The 11,914-nt window shown below is 44.5% G+C and overlaps 1 protein-coding gene across 4 annotated transcripts; it reads right to left on the reverse strand.

Annotated features, from left to right (window-relative positions):
- Positions 1-1,236: 1,236 nt before the first annotated feature.
- On the reverse strand, positions 1,237-11,456 carry Gem (GTP binding protein overexpressed in skeletal muscle). 4 transcript variants are annotated; one of them, XM_074068850.1, is made up of 5 exons: positions 11,313-11,456; positions 9,813-10,152; positions 5,039-5,115; positions 4,040-4,244; positions 1,237-2,576 (listed from the first exon to the last, which is right to left on the reverse strand). In XM_074068850.1, the coding sequence occupies exons 2-5, from the start codon at positions 10,141-10,143 to the stop codon at positions 2,299-2,301; spliced, it is 891 nt and encodes a 296-aa protein (XP_073924951.1). In that variant the 5' UTR covers positions 10,144-10,152; positions 11,313-11,456; the 3' UTR covers positions 1,237-2,298. The 4 variants fall into 4 exon arrangements, with proteins under 4 accessions (XP_073924951.1, XP_073924952.1, XP_073924953.1 ...); XM_074068851.1 differs by having other exon boundaries at positions 11,204-11,349; XM_074068852.1 differs by lacking the exon at positions 11,313-11,456 and adding an exon at positions 11,074-11,092.
- Positions 11,457-11,914: the final 458 nt, after the last annotated feature.

Below are 11,914 nucleotides of genomic sequence, written 5' to 3' on the forward strand. Positions count from 1 at the left end.
ACCACACCTCTAGGCTTTTTTGCTTTTAGTTATTTTTTTGATAGGGTCTCACGCTTTTTGCTCAGGGACAGTCTAGGACCATGGTCCTCCACCTCCTACACAGCTGGGATTATAGCCACATACCATAACACCTGGCTTTCTCTTGGAATGGGGGAATCTTGCTAACTTTTTTGGCCAGGCTGTCCTTGAACCCTGATCTTTCTATATTCCACTTCCAAGTAACTGGGATTATAGGAACGAGCCACTGAGCCCAGCAAAACTAACATTTTTTTAGCTCACTACTGCACGGCAAATTAAAAGGTGTTAATCCCACAAGACCCTCACAAGGTAGGCATTATGAGCAAACCCATTTTGCAGATGAGAAAATGGATGCCTAAAAACATTTAATCTTTACTCCAAAGACAAACCAATGTCAAAAAGCATAACCAAGACTCACCCCAGACCTGTGCAACCTGAATCTCTCCTCTTATTACTCCCAGCATGATTTCTTAGAGCAATTCAAAGATGCAAAGTGTGGAGAAGTGGAACTTTTGCCCTCAGCTTGAAAAAGAAGTGACTGACTAAACAGCAGAGTTGCCCTTTAAAACCATGTGGCTTTAGACAAGCTGCAAGGCTCTAAGATTGTCACAACCAGTATGTCTGACTTCAAACTCAGAAAGACAGGGAGGTGAAAGAGGCTTTAGTAGGGGCCAGAGAAGAAGGGAAAGGAGAACATCAGGAGATTCCACTCCTTCAAAAGGGTCGCAAAAGGCCCTTGGAGAGATGCCACATGGTTAATGTATTAGTGATAGAAAGGAGAATCTGGATAAAGCTTTGCCTGGCTAGAGATTAGGTCGAAAATCACTAGTTTTCTTCCCCTTCTCTAATCTTTTTTAACTCCCGTTAATGCTTTAGTCAAGCTTAAGACCATGAGCCCTCAGAGAACAAAAGGGGGCCCATCTGTTCAGTCAGGGATATGTCAGACAGAAGTACAAGGTCAATCAGCTTTGACTCTACATAGCATTTAAATGACCCCAAATATTTCCCAATTGAATCAACCAAAAATAACTTTGCAATCCTGTGAATTATGATTCCTAAGGAGAGATGACCAGGATACTCTAAAACAGATAATGACTGGGCCACTGCTGACGAGGAAAAGAAAGAAGCTAATAGGTCTGTCTCTTTGGAATATGCTTGTTCTAAAAGTGATAGAAAGATAATCATAGTTGTCTTGTTTGGGGAAGAAAATAGAATGTCTTTCTTTTCAAAGATTTCATTCCTTTTATTAGAAGACATATAGGTAAAAACTTGCATATTTTGAAAAAGATACAAAATGGTAACAAAATGGACATTTTTCTTACTAAGAAATATGCTCATAAATATGTTATCAAATGTTAAAATGATTATTTTGCAAAATAATAATAAATAGAGCAGAGCTATGGAATACAAGGTTCAACCCAAAGTACTGGAAGTTTTTATGTTACATGTTTTATAAAAATTCAGACCTTTGATTACAGTGAGAAATTTGGCATTTTACACTGCAGGTTATCAATAACTCAGGTTTTAAAAACAGTTTTATGATGGCTCCACAATTTCAAAAAGAATAAAGCATAAAAGGTGAATTGACTAAGTAGACTTTGAAGAAAATAATTTCGCCTAAATAAAAAATTATAAGACACACAAGTAAAGATATAATTTTTGACTCTATAAGTGGTACACACATCAGTTGTCAATTCTACAAATCCCCCTCCAGACATTGAACAAACACTCTCATGCTTTAGTTTCCAGCAAGGTCCTTCACTTCTTTTCACAGTTTAATGGAGCAGAGGTGGCAACCATGATGGGGCCAGTTATAAAGTTCTAGCTCCATGAAGATAGGGTGTATAGAAAGTTCTCTTTTGAATAAACGTTTTGACAGCTTTCCTATATTTATGACCTAATGGCTCAAAATCCAATATAAGAACACTGGACAAAATTTTAACGATGAAAAGTTCCTTTCCTAGGCATTTTTTAAATAAGCTTCAATTCTCTCCTATACAAAGGAAGGGAAAAAACTCATGGGAGCCCCAAACACACCCTATCATGAGTCTTGGGTATCCACATACACGGTCAGGCTTTTCCAATGAATAGATATTGACTCTTGACGGAGATCTTTCACTTCTCACGCATTCCGTTGCCAGGAGGCTGCATGGTTAGTTCCCGGCTGCAACAGGGGAAGCCATGTCTAACAATACTTAAGTATCCAATCTAATATAGATTACTGGCTTCGATGGCCACCAACGATGTCCATCAGGATGGCATCTGGGTGACAGTGGGCGCCTAGAGCACAGAGAGGTCGTGGCAGGATTTGGACTTGAGCTTGAAGGCCATGGTCTTGTTGTTTTTGGCCACAATCTTGCCCCAGAAGCGCCGGGCTTTCCTGGGGATGCTCTCACGTCTTTTCTGGTAGGCCAGCCGCCGCTCATTCTTCTCCTTGCTGTCCCTCCGAAGGCGGACCTGCCGCACGATGCCCTCAAACAGCTCCTTCACGTTGTGCTGCACAGCCGCGGAAGTCTCGATGAACTTGCAGTCAAACACCACTGCACACGCTCTCCCTTCTGGGAAGGAAAAGGAGAGAAGAAAGTGAGAGGGGCTGCAGACCACAACCCTACACAGCACACAGGAAAGCCTGAGGACTCCTGTTCAGAATGCCCTCAGGACAGCGCTCAGTCAGTCAGCTATTTCATGGACAGAGAAGGCCACTGTGACATGTCCACCCTCAGCGCAGACAGAGAAGAAGTTACAGGAGGATCCCTGGATACAAGAAATATGGGCTTTATTACAGCTGGTCCACCACAAACTCACTGTGTGGAGGTCCAATTTCATCAAATATAGTGATATTAATTATAGCAGCAAAAGCCATAGCCTTAATTTATTGTGGACCTTACTACATGCCAAAATCCAGCCTCAGTTCTTTATAAACATTTTTAATCCTCATAAACTTAATAGAAAATAAATTATCCCCATCAGGTAGATGAAGAAATTGAGTGGGGTCTTTTAAAAACTTCAGGGAGTTCCCACAGCCTGGGACAGTGAATTCCGCTTAGTTTTTAAACCCATACCCTTTCTCCTGATTCAGTTACCCAAATTGAAAATTAGAATTCTACTACTTGGCTTACCTCTCTTTAAAAAAAAAAGAAAGAAAGAAAGTAGTGTTAAGATATTTGGGGAAAAAATTGAGGATTTTACAAATGAATAGTCATATCAAACTATTCAAGATTTCTGGAACAGTCTCAATTTCAAATATTTCATTGTGTTCAGAACCACGTGTCCAGATTTTGGTCTGGTGGGAAATGATTACTGTAGACGGTCATGTCAAGGTAGTAAAGACGCGTCTACCAGTAGTTGAATGCATTGCCTTGCCAGGGTGTCTTTGCCCCTGAGCAGGGCTGTATTTTATTTTTACAGCTGTATCAGGGACCAAATCTGTATTAGGCCAATAAAATCTCAAGATCCTTAAAAGCACTTGCCCACTCAGCAAGTAGAAATTATCCTTGAACCAACTATGAAAAAGTATATGTGTCCATCAGACTGATGCCTTAACTGAAATTTAGGGAGCCATGAGGGGTGGGAGGATATATCTAGAGTTTAAAGGAACTAGCAGCAGCCAGAACATAATTCTTTTTCTTAGTGAAACTCTTTCCCACAGTTCCCCTAAATCAGAGTTCCCTAGCCTCCTTGCATGAAGATATTATTTCCCCTCTCCCAAACTCTTGGCATCAGAGAAAGGAAAGGATAAAGAGCCAGTAAATCACCAAGCATGGTCTCTTCCCTACAGGACTTTCAGGCCACCACCCCAAGCCAGGCGAGGAGATTGGAATCTGCAGGCAGATGGACAAAGGCGAGCAACCACCTGGAAGATAGTCCACTGGGACTGTAGAGTCTTACAAGGTACACATCAGACGCCATGCAGCATTTTAATGAGTCCAGCCTCATGCAAGAGGAAGGAAGAAGCACCTATATGAAGACAAGTTCATGTGATCCAGGGATGGTTTCCACAGTATGGGCCCACCCCTCTTACCCGAGACAGAGACTTCCCGGCACCGCACTAAGTCACTTTTGTTGCCAACCAAAATGATAGGAATGTCCTCAGTCTGCCGGGCTCTGCGGAGCTGGATTCGCAGCTCAGATGCCCTCTCAAAGCTTGCTCGGTCTGTGATGGAGTAGACAATCAGGTAGGCGTCCCCAACCTGCATGCAGTGGTCGTGGAGCCATTCATTCTCCCCCTAATGAAACAAGAAATCTCCCATGAGCTCAAATTGGCCTGGGAAATGAGTACTCACTTTGAAGGAACAAAATGTGTATCCTAGATAATTTGCTGATAACAGAAAGGAAAAAGACTGCTTCCCACTCCCCAAAATGTGTCAGTCATCCATGACTACAAGCTATCTGGGAGCTGTTAAGATTGCTATCCTGCATAGTGTTTATGCCCAAAAGGTTTTATTTTCCCATTTCTCCTACAGCTTGAGTTGATAAATTACATAACAACTCTGCCAAGCAGTATTTCCAACTTGCATCTAAGTTACCAAAAATGGGCTTTTTCTGACTTTCCAAAAACTTCCTTTTGTCTTTCCCAAGAGACAAAATTAAGAATCCTTTTGTGAGAATAGGAAGGCTCTCAACAAACAGAAAGCCTCAAATATATGCTGAGAAGCCCAAAACCTTTAAAAAGCAAATGTCGAAGACACGTATCGAGAATGTCAACTTCATACAAGATGATTCTCTGTCATTGAAAATAACCGTTCATGCTTGTTTGAACTTTCCCTGAAACAAATATGCTTTTTGTGTTTTTTAATAGCACTAAAGGCAAAGCACTACAGCTTGTTTGTTACTCAGAGTGCATCTGTGAGTGGCTTGTGCCTTCCAACCATATTGTTTTTCCCAAGTAAACAGTTTAAGCAAGGAAACAAGCCCACCTCAGTACAACAGCACTATGTAGGGCAGGGCTACCCTTGCACTAAACAGCCTGCCGAGAGGCAAGCCCTGACCAAACCCACTGAGAGCTGCAGGTTCCTCGTACCTTACTCTCCCACATGTCCAGAAGGCTGACGGTCGCACTCTCCCCATCAACCATCAGGGTGCGCTCATATGTGTCTTCTGGAAAAGAAAGAAGGTTGATATTGGAGTCAGGTGAATATGCGACACTTTGACATAAAAGGTAATGTAGAAAGTCATGCTAAAAATACACTTACAAAGAACTAAAAAACCTCTTGCAATTGCTTTAAGTAGGGTGGGGAGGGGGTAGAGGGGGAGACATGATGGGGGCAATGTAAATAATGCACAATATAAGTCTAATCGGAATTGTCACTATGACTCCCCCCTGTAAAATGAATATATCCTAATAAAAAATTTTATTAAAAATATATACTTACTAAACATGCAACCAATTATGTAAATATTCACAAAGATAAGTGACTGTTTTCAACAACAGGTGATGGAAACCCTCTGGTATTCACTGAATACATTGCCTACCTCTCTGCAGTGTGTATCACTAAACCACTAGAATTAAAGGATGCTCATTTTCATCATTCTTGGACCTTTTATATAGGAAAACCATTTAGGAGGATAAACTCACTTAAGAGCTTTTGAGCCAGCACGGGTGGCTCACATCTGTAATCCTAGCTACTCAGGAGGCAGAGGTCAGGAGGATCGCAGTCCGAAGCCAACCTGAGCAAATAGTTTGCAAAACCCTATCTCAAAAATACCCATCACAGAAAAAGGGCTGGTGGAGTGGCTCAAAGTGTAGACCCTGAGTTAAAATCCCAATACTGGGAAAAAAAAAAAAAAGAGCTTTTGACTCAGAATGAACGGATGAGGGGATAAGGATGCATTAACTCCAAGCTCATTTGGTCCTAAGCTTTTCAGTGCTACCTTGCAGTGGGTAGTTCTCAGCCTTTGCTGGCAATCTCAGGAGATTTGAGCTCAGAGACATTTCTCCTCTTTGGAAAAGTGTAAGAAAAATATATGAGACTGTCCTTGTTTGGGCTGTAGTTTTTCTTCCTTTAAAAAAAAAATTATGCAGTTGCCTCAGACTAACTGACTTGGTTTTCAGCTAAGTACAGCAACAGAGCAGCAGTCAGCTCACTTGCAGCACAGAGAGGAGCTCCAGCCTCACTGGGGCTTTTGCAAGATGGATTCCCTTCAACCCCCACACTATTGAGCCCATCCCTACTCTAAGCTTTCCTATTTTGAATTTCATCATTTGAAAATTATGATTTTTCACAATGATTTATCAGTTTTCTTTTTTTTTTTTGGCAGTAGTGGGGCTTGAACTCAGGACTTTGTACTTGCTAGGTAAATGCTCTGCCACACTTGGAACATAAACCAACCCTTTTTGCTTACAGATAAGGTCTCATTTTGCTTGGGGCTGATCTCAGGCTGTGATCCTTCTTTCTATTCCTCCTTACAGGCCTGCCCCCCCACACCTCATTTATTTGCTGAGATAGGGTCTTACTAACTTTTTGAAAGGGCTGGCCTCGAACTATAATCCTCCCAGTCTCTGCCTGCTGAGCAGCTGATTTCTCATTTTTCTTTTTGGTTCTTTTGCCTGGAATCTCTTCCGTTCTCTATCTATAGTCTTGTCCCCTTGCTTTGGGGAAAGTGTTTCCTATTCACTGATTCAGAAACTCAACACCTCTCTCCCACCAATACTTCTTACTCCTTTTCCTGTTTTATGGTTTTTTCTTTGCATTGGCGATCATCTAACACACAACACATGTAACTGACTTATCTTCCTATTTGCTGTCTCCCACTCCCCAGATGTTAGGGCAGAGGTTTACACTATGCTTACTGTATCCCCTGATACCCACATCAGGTACTGGGTGCTTGACAAAAATTTATCCAATGAATGAAACAGATACCATGTGGCTGTGAACCATCTCCTACTACCTATGTGGTTCTGCACCACTTGCCCCGAGGCACATGCAACGACTCTTCTTAATTCCTCACTCCACCCGTGCAGTATCACCTGGACTAGATTAATGAGGAGGCTTCAGGAAGTTACGTGACTTGTCTGAGAACCCCAGATAAGTGTCACCACAGGAACCTAAACCACTCATCGACTCCAATCCAGTATTCTATCCTGTCTCCTGTGTGTGTGCACAGAGCCTTCTCACCTAGCTTAGGGCTCCCAGGTCCTGGCTGGCCTCAGAGATCACCTCTTCCATGAAGCCTGTTCTGATTTCCACAGCCAGAACTCTTTTCTCCTCTGAATTCCACTTTTTCGTAGCACTTTCTCCTTCTCCTAGCTTGCTTTGGAGTCAGTATTTGTCTGCCTTCCACTGCACACTGTGACCACCACTAAGGAGGGAGTCCCGGGACTCTGCATGTCCCCACACTGCCTCCCCAAGTGCTGTGGTGTATGTTCAGTAACGGCTTAGAAATGAATGAATGGCAACAAATGCGCACAGACAGTCACAAGATTGTCGCAGTAGAACTATACAACATCCATCTTTATTAGGAGAAATAGTGATGAGAATATTATGTAGATTCTCTTATGGTTAATGCCAAAAAAAAAAAAGAAGAAGAGAACCAATGCAGGGGTGTGCCTTGGAAAACCTTCCTGTTGTGAAGCACAAAGCTATCTGGTGATCCCAACAGTTACTCAGACAGGACATGTAAGATGGGATGAGTCACCTGAGAAGCTTCTCACTGTCAAAGGTTGGTGTGGGGGTAAGGAAAAGATTCTCTCTCCTCCTCTCCTTCTCTTCCAACAAAGAACTTTCCCAATACAGAAGACTGCCTTTCCAAATGCCATGTGTGACTAGGTCTTATGTCTATGGCATACCACCCGCTGCATAGATACCATCCCTTTCTAATGGAAACCCACTTTTGAATGTCCACTAACTTTTTGATTCCTCCCTCTTAAAAACACGTTAGACAAATAAAAAGTCCTCTCTGTTGATCTCCTCCTTATGTCAATCATCAAAGCACTTTATGGTTACTTTTTAACTTCACCCTGCTCTGAGTTATGGCCACTGACACTGAGATCCTTACTAAGAGGATATGGTGAGGCTCACCCATCACTGGGTTTCCCAGAGCCTGGCACAGAGCCACCCAATATCCTGAGCACTTGATGGCATTTGGAAGTTGAATCCTGGGACTGCAGGGGACAGTGGAAGAAGGATTAGGGTAAAACCACAACTGGGTTTGAATCCTAGCCATACCATGTATAGCTTTTCCACCTTGGGAAAGTGCCATGAGTTTGTAAGCCTCCCTTTCTTCACCTGTAAAATGTGAATATTAATACTATATAGGTTCTGTTCTTGCAAGTATTACAAGTATTTAGCACAGTGCCAGCAAAGAGCAGGTACAATGGTAGAATGAACCAGGAAGCACCAAACTAAGATTATAAAATCCCAAATTCTAAACCCAGCTTCCCCACTGGGTAATTCCAGATCTGCTACTCAGACTCCCTGAGACTCTGTTTACTCATATGAATACAGGACTATTGGTGAGGACCAAAACAAACAATGGTGACTATAAAGCACCTAACCAATCTACAAATTCCATTGTAAATGTTCGCTCCAACTATTAGCTCCTTCCTTCTCTTCCTCTCTTCTAGCCACAGCCATCTACCAGTTTGCACAAAGAAAAAGAGAATCCACTGTATGACACTGGCCCTGTTTCTCCCCTGACTCTTGCTTAGCTGTAGTCCCTGAGATTCCGGAAGTGAGAGACAAATCAATGTTACATCAATGAGTCATCATTTATGGCCTAGTTCCTGAGCTGCCTCTGTAAGCAGTGAACTCCCTGACGCTGAGACAATCAAGATGAATAAAACCCTTAGATGAAATGTGCTGTTGTAGTGAGGAGTACGATTCATACACATGGAGTGAGAAGGACAAGTGAGTCATCACTAAGCCATCTTCCTACCTGGAAGTCTGTGATTCAGTTGTGCATAATCATAAGTGACTTTAGGGACAGACAATGTGACGTGGGCAAGCACACAACAGTTCTTCCTTCATTTCTGTCACTGTAAATAGGGACATACTGCTGCCTTGGTCACACAGGCTAAGACTGAGGCCAGGGCTAAAGGACACTGTATGGATTCTGATGGCTAATAGGATCCTCATGTTACATCCCAGAATATAAGGCTGCATTTGATCCCAGATACAGACATTGATGAGATAATGTCACCTCAGAACAGTATGGGAAATAGGTAAGGATACAATAAATAAATATTGGAAATAAGACTACAGGGAAAATTGTCTTACAAACTGTCAGACTCTGGGGCTAGGGGTGTGGCTCAAGTGGTAGAGCACCTACTTAACAAGCACAGTCCTGAGTTCAAATCTCAGTACTGTCAAAAAAAGTTTTTAATTACTATACTATTTTGAATACAGAGTTTGAATTATTTTATGCTCACAAAAGTCTCTAATATTGATGGACACAAACTGATGAATCCATCCTAACAGTTTTTTTACAAATGTATAAGCATGAAAGAAGACTGTGTCTATACTGAGCTCTTCAAATATGGTCCAGGTCAGAATCAGCAAAAGCCAGAAGTGGGATCCTTACCTCCTGCTCAGTCATCTTTAATCAGCCTGCTGAGACCCTTCAGACTTGGAATTTCAGAAATTCCCTTTATGAGTTAGGTTCAACATCTACAAGCATTTTCATTTTCCTGACCTGAGGGCCTGTGTCTGGGCTTTTCTGGGGACCTAGCTCCCTCATCCATTGCCAAGAATACATAATTATTCTTTCAGCTCTGCAGGTAAATGACCCACTCAAGCTCGCTCTTTTTGCATGGATCACTGCTAAGGGACAAAAGCCCACTGGGCTGAGCCACCTACCTCCCAGCACCTCGCAGTCACTGTCCATGCTGTCGTGCACACCTGCAAAGATGTTGGCCAGGGTGGACTTGCCCACCCCCTGCTCCCCTATAAGCACCACACGGTAGTAGGTGTTCCCCAACTCAGAGGAGATGACGGAGTCTGTGGAATCAGAGGACCAGCTCTGGCGACAATGGTCCTCAGGGGCCGCAGAGTGGCGGTTGCCATGGTTGTACGGAGGGAGCTCTTTCTGGACCATCAGATGCCTGCCGTCGGCCGGGATGCTCCAGCGCTGCTGCTGTGGCTGCATGCCCACAGTGCCTTGGCGCATGGTGACATTATTCAGAGTCATCGTGGGGTCCTAGGAAGCAAAGAGACCAAGACACCAGCATTAGTAAGCATAAGCTAGAACTCAGGGCACTCAAACACACAGTCAGTCATCAGTGATATTTTATTAGATGGGTGAGAAGCAAGTATCCCAATGAAGCAGTCCCCAAGCCCCAGCAAGCCAAGCTTTCAACTGGACACACACAGGCAGGCTATCATTTACATAGAGAAAACAGCACCATTATCATTGCCCACTGCCCATAAGCTTCCCCCATCCTTAAATAAGCTTGGGATCCCACTCAGAGCTGGCCCAAAGGCTGAGGGACAGAACCCACAGCCTCCAGAGACGCTTTGAGGAGCAACAAGTCAGTGCTGCTGGGGACAGCTGGCCAGGTTAGCTGCTCTTGTCTAAACATGGCTCTTCATTGCACCAGCATCCTGCAGCCCTTTGTGCCTCAGTGGGAAACACGTGGCAATGACATCACTCCCCCTGGCTGGGCTGGACAGGCACTTTGGGGAACTTCCATGTTTAGTAAAGTTGCCCTGATGCTCACCAGCTGCTTGAAGAGACACTGCGGAGATTATGCCTCAGCTCTGCCCTCTTGCCTATAGATCCCAGGTTTAAAACATCCCAACCTCAAGCCTAATCATTCTGGCAGGGAGAGACCTATCAAATTCGCAGGGGAAGTGCTTCACTCTTATCAAACCACGTCCTCTCCGACATTCCCGTCTTCTTGAGGCAAATTAAGAAGGCCAAAGACTCTCCTAAATGACATTTCACAACTTCGTCCAACTTTATCCTTGCAAGAGCGCCTCGCGGGACACCTAGATCTGTTCCCCTAGGCTGCGTGGCATAAAGTTAAGCTCCCACGTTTGAGTCAGCAAGATCCACGCGTGAGAGAGCGGAACGCGCAACTCTCACCCACACCCCACACCCCAACATCTCGCCACTAACCGGGACACCCGCCAGTGTCCCTTAGTTGGCCGATTGCATTCAGACAGGGAAAGCCCAATGTCATTGAGGGCTGCCTGCCGGCCACCGCTCTGCCGGAGGCGGGGACCCTCCTGAAGCATCCTTTTTGCACCTGAAGTTGTGCAGACCGCGCGTTGTCCAGGGGCTCTTTTCCCAACTTAGAAAGTTCTGCCCTCCCGCGCCCCGCGCCTCCGGGGGAGCCCCTCCGGGACGCCCCTTACTCGGGTGGGTGCGTGGGTCCGCGCTGGGATGCCGTGCCCGCCGTGCCCGCCGTCCGCGCCCGCTGCCGGGAGCCGCCGAGGCCCGCGCTTTATAGCAGCCCGGCCGCCCGCGATGGGGCTTTTCCGTGACGTCAGCGCTCCAGCCGGGAGGGGCGGCTCTGCAGCAAACTCCGAGTTGCAGCCACTTGGCTTTTAAATCAGTTACTCGCAGTCATGTGACCACCTCCCCCTTCTCTTTAAAAAAAAAAAAATGACAGTTCAGCCCTGGGCCTCCCTTTATTTTGTTTTATTTTATTTTTACCAGGTGGATCCTGGAAAATGGAAAAATACACTTAGTGCTATTTAATCGCCCTTCCCAGCAGAGCACTTGGACGCTGTCGGGATAAAGGATAAAGGAGAGAGTTGAGAGCTTTGCTGAGCTTTGCTGAGCTTTGCTAAGAAAACAGGGATCTGCGGGAGGGCAGACTTGAGCTGGGGACTTGAGCCTCAATGGGTATGCAGCCACCTCGAGTGGTCAGGTTTTCTGCAAGGGAAATAGCCTTTCCTTGCCTCCCATCTTCTGCTTTTCAGATGGGGGAAGGAAGGAAGGGCCTCACATTGTT

This window comes from Castor canadensis, chromosome 3 (genome assembly GCF_047511655.1).
Source record: "Castor canadensis chromosome 3, mCasCan1.hap1v2, whole genome shotgun sequence".
NCBI classification, from domain to species: Eukaryota; Metazoa; Chordata; class Mammalia; order Rodentia; family Castoridae; genus Castor; species Castor canadensis.